At 34.0% G+C, this 18,049-nt stretch overlaps 1 protein-coding gene across 1 annotated transcript in view; it reads left to right on the top strand.

Moving 5' to 3' along the window:
* The first annotated feature begins 194 nt into the window (after positions 1 to 194).
* The window catches only part of LOC141296317 (uncharacterized), a 37,059-nt gene continuing 19,204 nt past the window's right edge, over positions 195 to 18,049 (top strand). Inside the window, exon 1 of the mRNA XM_073827572.1 lies at positions 195 to 563. Within this exon, the coding sequence (XP_073683673.1) occupies positions 479 to 563 (85 nt within the window). The 5' untranslated portion in view covers positions 195 to 478. The remainder of the gene's footprint in view (positions 564 to 18,049) is intronic.

Consider the following 18,049-nt stretch of genomic DNA (forward strand, 5'->3'; position numbering starts at 1 on the left):
AAAGCGTTCTGTTATTATGATATTTATATATGAAGTTTAAATAAGACTTTATATCATGTAAAAAAATCGAATCGACTGAAAACGAATCAGTTCAAATCAATGATTCGTTTGAATCAAACATGAGAGAGAGAGAGCCAGCCCCGTCCTCGGAGTATCAGAGGTAGTGTGGGCGTGCACAGAGAATCCTGCAAACATTAACCAGGTGGTTTTTCCTCACACATTTCCCTCTCATTTTCCTCCTCCGAGCTGCGCTGGAGAGACTTTCCTGTGCGTCACGAGGAATCCAAGTAACTTTACTGGAACAATGCGGGAGCCGAACACCAGCATCTCTTCGGATTTAGACCCCTGAAACCCCCACAAACTCCACTCATGGCCACCGCCTGGCCACCCGCCACATAGAGCACTTTATAAGAAGAGAAATCTAAAGACATCACGGGACGGGAGCTTCCTAAAACGAGCGACTCTCGGTTGGATCCAGATGGCGGGACACGAATGGGATGATTGGTTTGAACGGGAGGAATTGATCGGGCAGATCAGCGACATCCGAGTGCAGAATCTGCAAGGTAAGAGCTGGAGGCATGGGATGGGTAAAAGAGTATAAATATTTCATGAGCACCAACATTTGTATAGAAAGTAACTGGAGTCGATTCAATGTCTCCATTCACCTTTCACTGTAAAAAAACCGATATACTTACATTTAACAATGTACCGGCTATGTATAACAGTGTTTCGCTTTAGTGTTCCATTATGGCAAGCCATTTTAACATACTACTATCTATTTTTTAGTACTCATACCATTATTCTAAGTACTAATAATAGTAACCCTGGACCACAAAACCAGTCATATGGGTTAATTTTTAAAATTAAGGTTTATACATCATCTGAAAGCTGAATAAATAAGCAGTGTTAGGATGGGACAATATTTGGCTGAGATACAACTATTTGAAAATATGGAATCTGATGGTGCAGAAAAATGAGAAAATTGCCTTTAAAGTTGTCCAAATTAAGTTCTTAGGAATGCATATTAATAATCCAAAATTAAGTTTTGATATATTTACGGTAGGAAATGTACAAAATGTTTTCATTGAACATGATCTTTACTTAATATCCTTTAAGTAAATGTTTGTTGGCATAAAATAAAAATGTATCATTTTGACATGTACAATGTATTGTTGGCTATTGCTAAAAATATATCCATGCTACTTGCGACTGGCTTTGTGGTCCAGGGTCACATTTGTGCAATAGTCACTATTAACCTATATATTCAGTAACTGTTCAGTATTTACATACAAGGGACTGGTTATGATTATAGTGACACAGTGAGATGAAACTAATTTATGTCATTTTTTTCTTAAATAAGTTTAGTTTTGGGTTGTGTACATCGACAGGCATTTACATTTACATTCATTTTCAATGACAGCTAGTGATTTCCAGTAACACTAGCAACAGAGGCCATTGCCAATGCAACAGAGTTGACATGTTTAGATTTTTGGAGAATATCTCTATAAGTTTTGCGTATTTGAGATGACTTTAATATTTTAATATGGCAAAACCTATTTGACTTTGAATTAAAACAGATGTTAGTCAGCATTTGTTCAATCAATCCATCAACTAGTCACTACTTGAGGGACAAGCATTAGATACTATTGAGATGCTACTGGATAATTTCCTATTAATGAAAAAGTTTTTACGATAAGTACAAATAACAAATAGAGTGTTTACATGGTGTGTCATGAATCGGCCATATTGGCAGCATTGAACGTAAACAATGCCACTGAACCTAACAAAACGTGCTTTTTGCTGATTATTTTGCTGATCGTTGCTGCTGAAAATGATACATTTTTCCATGTTTTGGGCCGTACTAATCATTCAGACTAGTAAAAACATTTGGAGTAATATAGATTGCCAAAAGTTATAACAAATCAAGTAGAGGAGTGCAAAAAACTTTCTGAGGAACAAAAGGCGTTTGTGGTTGGCCAAACTGAACTAAAATTTCCAGGGCGTGAATCTTGACAACATTCGTGTTTGTTCCTATCATTTCCGCTCAGGTAGGTGAAATATTAGTCTAATATCTTAATTAATACTGCTTTTACGTATCTTTACCACCTATTAACTTTAGTTTGTCAAAATACTGCACATTTTCCTGCTTACTGAGTACTTCTCTATATAATTTAGCATCCAGGTAACTGACCAAAAACCCTCTAAATGCTAGTTAGTTTTAAGGAATAAATGTTATAGCAGCTTGCCATACTAACTCTAACCCTAACCCTTAATTCTAGTCAAAATGTAGTAACTTGAGGCTGATGGTTATAACACCATAAATTTGAGAAGTTCAAACCCCCAGTTAAAAATCTTGCCTAAGTTATCTGTTGTATTTATGGATGTGATGCAGTACCAAAGTGTCAATGCATGCATATTAGTCTTTTTGTTTTCATAGACAACTTCCAGAAGGGAAGCAACAGTTATCTGAATATAGTCTGCATGTATTCACCTGCAAAGCAGCATCCAGTCCACTTGTTTGATGCATAAACAAGAATAAATCATTACTCTGGAAAGAATTGATTTAATGAGCAAGAGTTTTACACATCACTGGTTGTGCATGTCCTCGGCTTTGCCATCAATTATTTTAATGTGCACTGTTAATCGCTTCTCAGTGTTGGCCGGTGCAATTTCAGGGCTGTTTTATGTGTTTAGTATTGCAGGTTGCATGACAAGGAATGACAAAAACATGTCAAGCGGGGAGAGAATGAACAGGAGGGCCTGTGAAGTAGCTCTTTGAAAAACTTTCAGATTGAACATAAGCCCTCTGCTCCTGTGGCCTAGTGCTGTTCATTGCAATAAGGATTTAAGATGTAATGTGGCTTGTATAGGGCTTAGCGGCAGAGAAATTACTGTAGAATATAATCGGAACGCTGCAGAAAACAGATGCTGGAAGCAGATTACATAACATCTTGTCTTTATTGAAAGAGCAATGCCCTCTACATTGGACCTCTGGAATTTCAGTGCACTGTTCCCATAGTCCGGCCTTTGAGCGCTTTCCAGATAATTGGGATGCAGACTTATCTCAGAGCATGACTGCCGCAGGTTTATTTTGAAAAGGAGACAAAATCCATGTCTGTATTAAATGTGTGCAGACACACTTTCACATGGTCCTAACTTCATGTGATCTCTTCTTTAAAATAGAAGTGCAATTATGTGAAATTATTTGGTGCTAACTTGCAAAATTAAATTACTATTATTAATACAAATAGAAGAGTTACAGCTGATCATTGTATCATTGTATCATATCTGCCGCTTTAGCAATTGTAATATGACTAAGGATTATTTTGAGATCTGTACACTGTAACATGCAAGTGAAAGAATATTCTTCTTGTATTCTACTAGTAAAAAACATCTAAAACTACACACACACTACCAGTCAAAAGTTTTTAAATAGTAAAATTTTTAATGTTTTTTAAAGAAATTAATACCTTTATTTTGCTTTAAAGTGATGATAAAGACATTTATAATGTTACAAAAGATTTCTATTTCAGATAAATGCTGTTCTTCTGAACTTTCTATTCATTAAAGAAACCTGAAAAAATAAATGTTAAAGCAGCATATCAGAATATTATATAAAGTGATGATAAAGACATTTATAATGTTACAAAAGATTTCTATTTCAGATAAATGCTGTTCTTCTGAACTTTCTATTCATTAAAGAAACCTGAAAAAATAAATGTTAAAGCAGCATATCAGAATATTATATAAAGTGATGATAAAGACATTTATAATGTTACAAAAGATTTCTATTTCAGATAAATGCTGTTCTTCTGAACTTTCTATTCATTAAAGAAACCTGAAAAAATAAATGTTAAAGCAGCATATCAGAATATTATAATAATTTCGGAAGGATCTTGTGACAGGAATAATTATGCTTAAAAATCACAGGAATAAATTACATTTTAAAATATATTCAAATAAAAAACTAAATAGTAAAAATATTTCAAATTTTCTTTGCTGTACTTTAAATCAAATAAATGCAGGCCTGATGAGCAGAAGCAAACATTAAAAATCTTACTGTTCAAAAACTTTTGACTGGTAGTGTGTATACATGCATATTCAGTATATATAAGTTTTACACTGTAGAAACAGATTTTTCAGTTTTTTTGTAAATAAAACAGATTGGAAAATACTATTTCAGTCTTTGTACTTTAAAATTTCACATTTAATTTAATGCGTTGCTGTTTCTTTGTAATTATTTGTGAAATTTCTTATTGAAAATTGCTTCTACTCCTTTTTTTTCCCAGTGTAACCTGAATAAAACAGGAATAAAATTGAGGTGTATGCTGCTAAGAGAGCATCTGTTTGTATTCAGGGTTCGGATTTGTCTGTAAGTGCTTTTTATCATAAAGTAAAGGTCTACGAATCTTCTAAAAACGGTGATAAAACAAACCCACTTGCTACGAAGCAGAGCGCCGCTGATGATGGCAGTATTTAGTACCTATAAGAGTCCCCACATCTGCTGAAGCGTTCTGAAGTGCTGAACCAGAGCCAGTGTGCACTAGGGTAGAAAAAGTGCAATAAAGTAGAGATCAGTGCGACTATGCTGCGCTCTCTCTGGACGGGAATTGTTTTAGCGTTGTCAAGCAAGACAGATTTTCATATGAAGTGTTGAATGAGAAATTGCTGAAGTACCCCCTCTCTCCCTCCCTGCTTCACATGCACACTTGCAGGCAATTTTTTTGAGAAGTGCTGTTCTATATTAGAAGGCTTTTCAAGAAGAGTTGACCGTAGGGTAGACGTCTTTGGTACGAGTTTGCAAAAACGTCTGGAAATCAGGACACTATCTCGCTGTCTTTTCCGTTATTCTTCCTTTTTTATCTGTAATTTTCCTCGGGCAGCTGCAGCTACTCTGATAACTCACTTTAGCCTCACTTTAAAGTCTTTCCTTCTGTTCCCTGTTTATGCATGAAACATGATGAAATGATGAAGTCTAAGTAGTTCAGTTTTTGTGTGGCATGTTTGGTTCAAGGGACAGTTCACTCAAAAATGAAAAATCAGTCATCATTTACTGAGTATTATTTGTCCAAGTATCTCCTTTTGTGTTCCACAGATGGCCCTGTGAAATCATTTTATTTTTTCTGAATTACGTTTTGTTCTGTTTTAAGTTTTCTAGACTATATATTAACCAAAAAAACATGTCTGATTAATTGAAATCATGAAACGTACACAACTTAACAGCAATTTATTAAAAGTTGAACACCAAAACAAATTTACAGATAATGTACTCACCCCCTTGTCATTCAAGATGTTCATGTCTTTCTTTCTTCAGTCGTAAAGAAATTGTTTTGTTTTGTTTTTTTGAGGGAAAAAAATCAGGAATGTTCTCCATATAGTGGACTTCTATGGTGAGTTGGAACTTCCAAAATGCAGTTTAAATGCAGCTTGCAGTTTAAGTACAATTTATATACTTTTTAACCTCAAACGCTTGTCTTCTCTAGCTCTGCGTGCACTGTATTTCGGTTCATGTCGAAAAACTCCTATCTCATAGGGCTGGGCAATTTGGCTTAGAATCAAAATCTCGATTAATTGAACATTTTAACCCGATTACGATTAATGAACGATTATTTTATTTATTAATAAAATTATATTTAATTATATTTATATAATATTTATTTTTTTGCCCTCATAGTTCACTGACAAGTTTTGTACAGTAAATATGTTCACATATTACAAGCGAGAGATTTTTGGATGAAGGGTGCATTACTTGATTTTAAAATAATTGAAGGAAACACACTATCTACGATCTATGATTATTAATTGAACATCAGTGTTGAACAACTGAAATTAAAGCAAGCATTGCTTAAAACGAAAAGTCACATTTTTCTTAAATTAGTGAAAATAAATAACTTGCACTATTGGAAACAAAATAAATAATTTTCAATGTTTTTCATATTAAAAGTAGAAAATAAGCAGTATCTCTAAATAAAATTACCCTTGTATATCCTGTAAATACTTTTTACTGTATAAATACTGTTTAAGCTCTCCATCGACATGTCGGCGGAATAACGGAACGGAGCGCTAGTGTTTTTTAAAGGGAAAGTAATTGAAATAATCTTCCTGGAAAAATTTTAACGATTATAGGTTCTGAATGTCGATTTCGATTATTTTTCGATTAATCGCCCAACCCTACTATCTCATTTTCTCCTCCAACTTCAAAATTGTCCTACATCACTGTTTTACCTTTTTTTTTGTAAAGGGCATTTGACCCTCCTTGCACGTTTACTTTGTAAACACTGGGTCGGTACTTCTGCAGCGTAAAGGGTGTTTTTGAAGTTTTGGATTTTTCGACATACCCTAACTGTCATGAACCAGAATACACAGAGTTCATGCAGAGCTAGACAAGATGAGCATTTGAGGTTAAAAAGTATATAAAATGTAAAAAAAAAAAATAATTTGTAGAAAATAACCGATTGTTTCGCTAGATAAGACCCTCTTTTCTCGCTAGGATCGTTTAGAGTCTTTTGAAGCAGCATTTAAACTGCATTTTGGAAGTTCAAACTCGAGGGCACCATAGAAGTCCACTGTACGGAGAGAAATTCTGAAATGTTCACCTCAAAAACATAATTTCTTTACGACTGAAGAAAGAAAGACATGAACATCTTGGATGACAAGGGGGTGAGTACATCATCTGTAAATTTTTGTTCTGGAAGTGAACTTCTCCTCTAAGGCCCTATGCAATGTTTTATTATTTTTCTCAAATTCTGTGTTTTCCATTAATGTCCTGGATTCCATTTGATTGGTTTCATTACATTTTAATAGTCAAAAGCATATCTAATTAATTGATTTTATAAACAATACATTTTGTATTTTATTTTTTAGAAATACTGTGTTGTGTATTTGCGTTTTTCAAAATAAATTCTGGTAAAAAAAATTCTAGTAAATATTCCTTAAATGTTTTAATAACAATCAGAAGAAGTATTATCGTTACATTAAGTAATATATTTCTGTCACAGTTTCTTCAAGTTAAACCAAACTTTTATTTTGACGGATTGCTGTGAAGACCTTTAAGTTTTTGTTTGTATATGATATGACGATAGTTTTTCTCTAAAGAAATGGTAAAATTCTCATGAAGTGACTCTCAAAGCAGTTCTAGAGATTGTTAATGTCTTCATGTTCTCATGTATTGAGTCAGCAGAGGCTGAAAACACAATATGCGTAATGCGCGCTTCAGTATGTGTGTAGTAAACGAAACGGTGCTTCTACGTCATTCGTTCACACAGAGACACGCAGAATATGCAGGTTCGTATTTTTTTTAGTATTTTTGCGGCTTAATATTTACAGACACTAGTGCGGGTTTGGATTTAAGTGTGCTGGCCTACTTTTGATTTATTCATCCCAAATTGGACAAATTCAGTGACGTTTCATGTTAATTTCATTTTTATGACCGAATTCTGTGATTCCGTCCGCGTTATCCACATTGCAGAAATCGCAGAAGAAAGTCGTTCAGGTGTGGAATTTCATTTTTGGATAAACTAACGCTTCAAAATCCAGCATTCATGTATATTTTCTAATGAGAATCCAAACAATGCACCATGTACTGTTTGAAAGTGCTTTCCCTAGTCTTTATCTTCAAACATAGTTCATATATTCTTGGAATTACTTGAAGAGTCTCAGATGAGAGTTGTTGTTGTGTAAAAAGGAGCTCGGAAACCTTGGAATATCATTGACATTTCCTACAATGCTGTTTTTTTAGATGTTGGGTATCCTATTTGGCTCTAGACATCGAGAGCCATATCATCGGTGAAGGAGAGCCATACTGTAGGTGTACCATTATCTATATTTAGCCGGCACTTTCTTCAGCACGCATGAGCGACTAGCCTGCCTGACATAGGCTGCATGTAAGGAGGATGCAGCCGAGTGCTAGAAACCTCTGCAGCTGAGAAATTATGTAAGCCTTGTTAACTCTATAGCTCCCAAACCACTTACTGGCGAATCTGAAAATGGATAATTGTGGTATTGCTTTAATCATGCTTCGCTTTTTCGATGTTACAATGTGATATGCAGCATCAGTTTAGGCTTTCATATTGATTGTGTCATGGAGACAGCGGCCTGGCAAACACTGTGTGTTTTATTACTGATGCTTGGCAAAGAAAATCCATGAATCATACTTGAAATTATGCAGCTTAGATGATAAAAACAAAAGAATATTATGGAGTTGCATTGAAGAATGTCTTCGCAACTGTATAGCATTGTGTAGGTGAGATTTGGATGAAAAAGCAATGTATTTTATTGATGTAAACATTTATTATTATACTTGCTGTCAAAGATTGGAAGTAAGTAATGAAATTGATTTGGAAATCCTTCAAACTGTTAATATTCCATAACTCATCTCAAAAGTACAAGTCAAAAGTTTTTGAACAGTAAGATTTTTTACTTTTACTTTTGCTCACCAAGCCTGCATTTACTTGATCAGAAGTACAACAAAAACAGTACAATTTTGATTTATTTTTACTATTTAAAATAACTGTTTTTTCTATTTGAATATATTTTAAAATGTAATTTATTACAAGTGATTTCAAAGCTGAATTTTCAGCATCATTACTCAAGTCTTCAGTGTCACATGATCCTTCAGAAATCATTCTGATTTGCTGCTCAAAAACATTTATTATTATCATTATGTTGAAAATATGTTTTTTTTTTATCAGGTTTCTTTGATGAATAGAAAGTACGGAAATCTTTTGTTACATTATACATGTCTGTATCATTTACTTTTGATCAATTTAAAGCATCCTTTCTAAAAAAAAAAAAAAAAAAAAAAAATCCTGAAAAAAATTTACTCAGCTGTTTTAAATATTGATAATAATACCAGTAAAAATGTGTCTTGAACAGCAAATCAGCATATTATATGACACTGAAGACTGGTGTAATGATGCTATTATAATAAATAAATTACATTGTAAAATATATTTGAATAGAAAACAGTTATTTTAAATAGTAAAAATATTTCAAAATTTTACTGTTTTTGCTGTACTTTGGATCAAATAAATTAGGCCTGGTGAGCAGTCGAGACTTTAAAAAAACATTACAAATCTTACTGTTCAAAAACTTCTGGAAAACTTTTTAATATCTACCTTTGAGCTTTTTCCAATAGTTGCTGGACTGTTTTTTCTTTGTTTAAACATGTTTTAGCAACATATTCTTTCTGTTTTAGCTAATGAGAACATCAAAAAAGCTATTTCATTCGTTGCAGGTGTTTCTGACAGCTGGCACAGCCCAGTATTAATGAATAGCATCAGTGTTGTAAAACCTGTGGTGTCTCTTGTCAGTTTTATAAGTAGACTCATTGTCTAACAGAGCCTAGTTTTCCTGATTGGCCAGTCGTTGTGATAGAAAGATGATGAAAGTCTTATTCAAAAGCAAATATATGGTGTAATGTCTTGGACTTAAATGAATGCCGTTGTTCATCATAACAACCCATCCATTCTTTGTTGGATCATTTTTGTTGGATAATCAGTGGGCTGCAAAGGGCCTTAGCTTTTGAGAGATTTCTCCATTCTCCATTAGTTTTACATTGTTCACTGCAACTTAGCTTAGGGAGAGAAACAGGCTCTAATTGCTCTTGCATAAGAGTCTCTTGGTGTCAAGCAGAGTTTGGCTTTTGTGAAAGGATTAATTAAACTCTTTCGGTTGACAAATAAGAGCCATTGTCCAACAATAACACCCCTTCTGCTGATATTCAGAGCTTAACGCTACGGGTTTAGCTTAGTGAGATAATGTTTTGCATGTTTTGGATTTTTGAATATGTTTTCTTCATTCACCCACCGATGTTAAATATTTCTTTCTCTTTATCTGTTCATACATTCAGCACATCTGTGATCAGAAGTGAGCTGTTTTCTCTTGACGTTACACAGCCTGACTTGTTACCTCATTCCCAGTCTAGTGACAGACGTACGATTCGTTTGATGTTTGAAAAGTGCAGTTTAAACTGTGAAGAAGTACTTAAGCTTCTAATACAAATGTAATTGTGTCATTTAATCCCATTTTGATGTTCACTTTTATCTGGGAGTAAATGCTGCGAAATGCTTTCTATTTCAATTAACATGATTGGATTTATTTCCAACCCAAGCTCATGAAAATATGTGCCTCTATATACTTTTCTGCAACACTGTAATTATGTACCTTACTGCATGTTTCGCAGCAGTTTCAAATAGAAGTGTCCAAAGAGTGGCACTGAAACACAAGTTCAACACTTGACCATTGCACGTTTTTATTACGTTGGTATAGGCATGTATTGCTGCATTTTTATTAAGCTGCTTGAGGTACATATTGCGACTGTTCAGAATTCAAATACCCGGGGAGTGTCGCTAAAGTTTGAAAATTCAAAATATTGGGGTAAAAGTGTCCCTGTGTGAGTTTTTGCCTCATTTTCTATCATATGATAAGGGATATTCACATGAGCAGTGAGAGGAATAGGCCTGTCACACAAGTGGTGTTTGGTTAGGAAGTTTTATGTGATTTTATACAACAGTTCAGTTAAAAGAAATAAGTCATTATTGTTATATTTTAACCGTTTTACTCCATTTTGCAGAGAAAATATTACCTTTAAAGCCACAGAAGTAATATGAGTCTGTGAGCAACACATCATTTAGTTTCTAAATGAATCCGGGTTTTGAACGGATCCAATTATTCAATAGCCTATTCATAAGCTGAGCCATTTACTTCATTCCTTTATGAATCAGCCATTTGAATTAATTTAATGAATTATAAAGACATTTACCACTGCCTGCTGGCAGTTTTAGTTTCTTATTTAGAGTATTATAACATTAAAAAAAGATTGTTAACTAAGCTGTTTTGGACTTCCATTGTATGAACAAAAAATACTCAGATGTTTCTCTAACTTTTAGGGCTGTGCAATATGGACAAAATAATCATATTGCGATTTTTTTTGAACGAATATTGCGATTGCGGTTTTATTTGCGATTTTGGCAACTGTTTTTGCTTTTTCAAACAAGCCACATACATACATTCTAAATGTATTCAGTGCACAAGAAGGGCATAACAAAACATTTCACAATGAAATAACATAGTATTAAGTTTAATAAACAAAACTGTTGTAAAATTGTCTTTAAAACAGACAACATAAAATAAATTAGCCATGTTACTTTTTTTCCCGGTACTTTAGCCTACTTTGTGTAATAACGAAAACATTCATTTCAGTGGAAAAATAAGTCCAAAACTCTCTATTTTAACATTTTGAGGGCTCTACAATCTTTTTCTTTTTTTTTCTTTTTTTCTTTTTTTATAAATTCTTATGTGCTTTAATTTTTCTGATAATCAAAAAGCATAAACATTTATTTATTTTTAATCAAATGAAAAATAAACCCTTTCAATTTTTGGCAAACAAACAGAAGTTTACTATTAAAATCAATACATGGAAGAAAAATTATATTCAGTTTAAATCGTTTAAATAATAATTGTAGTGTTTTTTCTACAATTAAGTGGTTAATCTTGTTGTAATATTTATTTTTTTTATCATATATATTGTTTTATGTATGTTTTGTACATTATACTGTACAAAAGTAATACAAGACTAATATTGATCTGTTTCATGTTAAACCGTACTTTTATTTTGACAGGTTGCCGTGAAGTGTACACTGTACAGTATGATATGATGCTAGTTTTCTCAAATGAAACGGTAAAAGTGACACTCACAGCAGCTTTGGAGATTGAGTTTATCTGTTCATGTTAGATGCAAATGCCAAAAATTAGAGGGAGCTTCACGAGTGCTTCAGTATGCATGTAGTAAAAAAAAAAAAAACACGCCTCTGCCATTCATACATACAGAAGCAAACGGAACATGCAGGATTCATATTAAAACGGTCTTTTTGCATTTCAGTTTTCACAGACACTAGTCCATATCGCGATTTGAATTAAGTGACAGACCAACTTTTGATTTATTCATCCAAAAATCAACGAATTCTGTGGCATTTCGCGCTATAGTAAATTCCGTTTTTATGAATGGAGTCCGCGATCCAGTCCGTGTTTTCGCGGAGGAGACAACGTGCGACCATGTAGAAATTAAATTACATGCCTTCGTGTAAATAAGATTGCATATTAAGCTGTATATGTAACGACAGTGTTCAAAGTATTAGTTTTCAAATTGCACAAGATGTTAAAATTTGTTTTGAAATCATAAATTAATATTCTGCAAGTAATTGTGTGACAGTTAGACTTTATCAATCAAAACCTCAAAATCCTCTAAATCATACTTTGTGTGAAAAGAAATAAAAAGTTGTCTGAGTTTTACTTCCTCTAGTGTTAATTTAAACTGGAAACTGCAGTGATTCGTACATAAAGGTACATTTTTCAGTTTTGCAGTAATGTGTATAAAGGGCACGTATTTCTGAGCCTAGGTAGTTTGTTTTTATGGGTGAATCTCACCAAACTTTTTTTTGCATTGTTACATTTTAGGACATTTAAGGACAATACAATTAAGGACATATTGGTTAGTCATTACTGTAAAGCAGCAAAAATTGTCGCGGCAATTTTTCATTTTCAATGAAGGTATGAGACGGTCCTTTGAAAATGTATTTCTTGCAAGAAAGGTCTACAGTCATACAGTCATTCAGGTTGGCTGCAGAGTGCGACAAAGAGGAAATACATTGACTCAGCATTTATACCCTAATCAAATCAGGATGCCTCTCTCTCATCCAGCCACAATGCATATTCAACATATGTGTCCATTTAAGGTATCCAACTATGTTCTAAGTATTTAATGCAAATCATCTTCTTAGAACATAGGATTTAGGGTCTCTGTTTACATTTATGCATTTTGCAGGCGTTTTGATGCAAAGCGAGTTACATTGAATTCATTTGTATTTATTTTATTTACTATTTGTGTTATTTAATACTAAAAAATTACCGCTACAGTAAAGATTATCTGATGAGAACAGTGTTTTCTTATGAGAAACACTTGTCTTATAAGAATTTTAATAACAAATTGGGAGAAAAATCTGTTTAATTAGCATGAGAACAGTGTTACAAATGCAAAAACTCTTTCTGAAATGCAAAATGCGTCTTATTGGCATAAAATGTGACCTAGACACATGGCATGTTGTGCGGCATGTGAAGTACACACTCAGCTCTCTCTTCGTAGCTCTTGTAGCCCACAGAGGATTGAGACAGAAGAACCAAGCGTGTCTAAATGTATTTATTTATACCAAGGAAAACACTGACATGCTCACAATGGCTGCTTTCAGAGTTTCAGATAAACTGAAGCAAGACTCTGTCACAGAATCTTGTGTTCTGTCTTTTAAATGAACACAGTAGAGTATTTGACCATTTAACTTGTATATGGAAAGCTGTAATTATTTTAAAAAGACCTTCTTTTGTGTAGTATAATGATAAAATGCTGACCCAGTTTATGACATAATTTGAATGGAATTAATTAAATAAGCGAGTTCAAGCAAATGCTATCTGTGTATAGTAGCTGGCAAAATGTAGTACGGTAGCATTTATAACCATGCTATTTGGCTTTTTTTCCTACCCAATCTCATGACAAAAACGTACCTGTCGAAACTTTTTTCCAAGGTGCGAAATGCGTACCAATAATTACATATCACTGCAGTTTCCAACAGAAATGAACACTAGAGACGGTAAAACAGTAGCTGTGGTTCCACTACCCTTTAATTTGCACAAACTGAAATTGCAAATTTAAAATATGGCTAATGGAAACGCATCAATTGCGCAAAAACTCCCATATATCACAGAAAAGTTTTTACGCTCACATGAAGTGCTTTTTCAGGCAATTCGAAAAACTAATATTTCACAAAACAGCAATGGAAACGTTTATTTTCACATTTACAGGTCACATTCGATTAAAGGGGTCATCGGATGCAAAACTCGCTTTTACGTGTTGTTTGAACATTAATGTGTGTTGGCAGTTTGTGTACACAACCACCCTACTATGATAAAAATCCAACTGCGAAAGCGCAGATCCCGATCTACATATGCATCTATGTTCGTGCGAATCTCTCCTGATGCAGCTTCACTCACAGCAGAAGTGAGTTTAAGGGTTTTTATGCATCTTTGCAAACGGCCTTTCTTAATGTGCTTGTTGGCAAGCACAACGCAGCTAAATGCGGCTAAAGTAAACATTACAGCTCATAATCCCACATCAGAGAGGGGGAGGGCGAACAGAGCTCATTTGCATTTAAAGGCACCATGCAGTAAAATGAGTTGATGTTTTGCAGAGCTGATTTTGACAAGGTAAAGGGTGTTTTGTTTACACTACTATTGAGAATTTTTAACCAAAGTGTATTATAGACTTTTCATTAAGACCCTAAAGAATCATATGAACTTGTGGAAAATGGCCATCCGATGACCCCTTTAAGGATGCGGAATCCTTGGGTACAAATCCTGTGCAAAACATGACACATGATGAAAGAGCTAAAAAATGAGAGATTGAAAAACAAGCTAAAACGGCATGCTTGCGATTGCGTTTTTACGCCACATTCATTTTTGTTCATACTATCGGGTAGGTTTATGTGTAGTGCAGATAGTACGTTATTTTAAAATGTCACGGACCATTGGCAATTTAGCACTATTTCATTTCAAGTCAGGACTGCGGTGACGCGTACAAAACCAATGTCACATAAAACGTACCATATGTACGTTCATCTGTTCCGGGGAGGTGGAAAAGAACACTCTTTTAGGGCAACTCATGGCAGTATTTCTTGCGAAAATGTTTCCACGGGTATGTTTTCGTTGTGAGATCTGGTTGTGTTTTTTTGACACCGCTTTACTGCTACCCAAACTATAAACAGATTTTTATTTTACACCCAGGGATCCTGCACCAGTCGATCAACTTCCATTGAAATAAATGGGAAGGCTAACAGATAATATAGACCTCCTTGCTTGCAGCATAAGTCAGACGTTGTGCATTTAAAATCCCTTTTCATGAGAAGACTACGTAATTGACTGGTGGTCTCTATTTTATGCCCCTCTCGTACCGTATACGGGAAACTTTCCTGTTTAAAATTCACAATGTCTCCTGATGGCAAGAATGGTTGGTTTCCTGCTGGATGATATCTCACTTGGCAAGCCCATTCTTTGCATGTTAAGCAAATAAGAGTCACATGATTCTGAGTCTCTGTGTATTCATCAGGTAAAAACACACTCTGTGACTGAAAGTAAAGAGCCCTGAACGATAAGGAATCTGTTAACTGAGACTTAAGTGATTTTGTTGGTTACTGTATTTGAATTACCTGCATTTTAATCTCATAATATTTGCGAAATCTGAGCATTTTGAGAGATAATTATATATCAGAGAGAAGGTTCTCCCACAGAATTTGCATTTTACAAGAAAAATTATGTCATTCTGTTTGGACAAAGCACTGTTTTTTACTATTTCATTAGTTTTTAGCTTATGTTTGTTTCTTGATTGATTTACTGTAAAATGTTATTTTGAAGAGCATTGTAACATAAAGCTACATATCCTATGAAGTGAACATCTGTGGATCTCACAATGCAGACTTTAGTTGAAATAAAAATGTGTCATGTAATATTAAGTGATATGTGGGAACATGTTGGAGCTGTTCACTGGGAACTGAAAATAGAGCAGAGTTTGCTTTGTTAAGCAAAATTATTGCAAATCAGCTAATACTTAGCATATGAAGAAAAAAAACTTGTCTGACTTGCTATAAATTCATTCAGCCCTTGACACGATTCAATAACATTAATTAGGGTTGCAACAACTAAATGATTAAATAGTTTATAAAATACGATAATGAAAATGACTATTTCTTTATTGATTAGTCAGTTTGTTCATTAACGATTTCTTTATTGATTAGTTGGGTGTTTTCAAAGTGCATAGAGATCCTCCATCAGCATTAAAAAATCCATATTTCTTTTTTTTTTCAGGTTAATTTCATGCACTTCGGTCGTAATTCTTCACAAAATCTGAAGACAAAGGAAAATAAGATTTTGCATAATTGTTTTGCATGGTTACATTATTTTCATGACAATTAAAAACATATTAGTTGTCATTACCAGAATTCAAATACTTTGTAAGTTGCCGCTACATGTAATGATACTTTCTGAAAAATAATAAGCAGTCCCTTGTAATCTTTGAAGAAATAGTCAATCAATCAAAGAAAAAAAATCTTCAGATTAATCAGCCGTGTTCATAATTTTGTTATGCGAGCATAATCACAAACAGACCTGCTGATCACAGCAAAACAATCGAACTGTCCTAACAAAGACGTTTTCATGAAAGGTTCCAGCTTTGCTCATGTTGAACGTTCAGACAGCCAGAGTTCAGGCCCGTCTGTCACACTTGAGAGCTTAAAGCTGTCCCGCACGGCCAGGCAGTGGCCTTTTGTGTTTATGAGCGCTGGCTCTTTGGAGCTGGAAGACGGCCCCCTCATTAAACAGACATGGTCTGTGCAGAAAGATGGAGAGGACTGTGTTCCTGGCTGGGGCCCCTGGCCTGAAATGCTTTATAGCTCCTTTGGCAGGAAAAAAAGAAATGAAGGCTGGCGTGTTAATGATCTTTGTGATTTCTACAAAGGGATTGCTTTTGTGGTTCTGTAAAATTGATATTGCTTCACTACACATCGAAGTTATTATCTAGTTTCATATCTTTTTTAATGATTTTATGCAGTACATAAACGTGCATCGCCTTCTGATATTGTCTTCTTGTGTTTAGAAACTGCTAGATCTAAGGAGTATTGGTGCCATTTAGATTGTTTTTATTTTTAATTTTTGCATTTGGGTTAACTTTACCATCATCAAATACTTAAAGTTAATTGTTAAAAACACTAATAATTGAATAACACTGTTTAATATAACATTTTAGAAAATTTCAAGATGAATATCTAATAGGGCTGGGTTTTGACATAAATGTTACGATTTGATTCTATTTTGATTCACAAACTTGAGATTCGATTCGATTTACGATTCGATATTGTTTATTAAAATTACACTCAATAAAGTTTTTATAATAATAAGGTTACAATTACATAATTATATTTCTGCTCCAATTCGTTTTTTTTTTTAATATACACATTTAAATGGTGGCTGCCATAAAAACTGAAGAACCGTAAAAATGCTAATGAATCTGTTATATGGTGTATGTATTTAGCAAAAAGCTCCTCTAGAGTTAATTTTTCTAGCTGTCTAAGGAATTTATGGTCACCTAATTTTTTTTTTCTGCTGGCAGAAAGTCTCAAAAAGTCTCAATAATATCCAAAGCAAATTTGGAGTCTCTAACTCAAACTTTCTAGCGCCACCAATAGGCCAAATTTGCACTCATATTTCTACTAATAACTTCTGAACTTTTCGAACTTGTCCTAGACGCTTTGTCCGATTTTCACGAAATTGGCTCAGCTCATCCTTAGACAATGCTGGCAAAAAGTCTAAATCATTTTCAAAAAGTTTCAATATTAACCATAGCAAATTTGGAGTCTCTAACTCTAACTCTTTAGCGCCACAAATAGGCCAAATTTGCACTCCTATTTCTAAGAAACTTTTGAATTTTTCGAACTTGTCCTAGTCCTTATTCGATTTTCACCAAAATTGTCTCAGATCATAATTAAATGCTGGCAAAATTCCCTAAAAGTCTCAATATTAACCATAGCAAATTTGGAGTCTCTTAACTCAAACTCTCTAGTTCCACCAATAGGCCAAAATTTCACTCATATTTCTGCTAATAACTTTTGAACTTTTAGAACTTGTCCTAGATGGTTTGTCCAATTTCAACCAAAATCATCTTTTGACAATCCTGGCAAAAATTCTCAAAAAGGCTCAGTAATTCACAAAGTCTTAATATTAGCCATAACAAATTTAGGGTCTCTAACTCAAACTATTTTTTTTTTCTGAGGTAAATGTGATGTTAAATGAGATTGTTCACAAGCTGATATATTGACGTGTTTCCGTTGTTGAATCGCTAAGCAATTACATGAAATAAAGACGTATTTTGCTAAGTTGTACTCTTTCTTTTAACATGCCTTCGGATGTTTATTCAGAAGTTTATTTTGTGCTGTAACTGGTATTAAAGCGGAGG

The sequence above is a fragment of the Garra rufa genome, chromosome 21 (genome assembly GCF_049309525.1).
Source record: "Garra rufa chromosome 21, GarRuf1.0, whole genome shotgun sequence".
Lineage (NCBI taxonomy): Eukaryota > Metazoa > Chordata > Actinopteri > Cypriniformes > Cyprinidae > Garra > Garra rufa.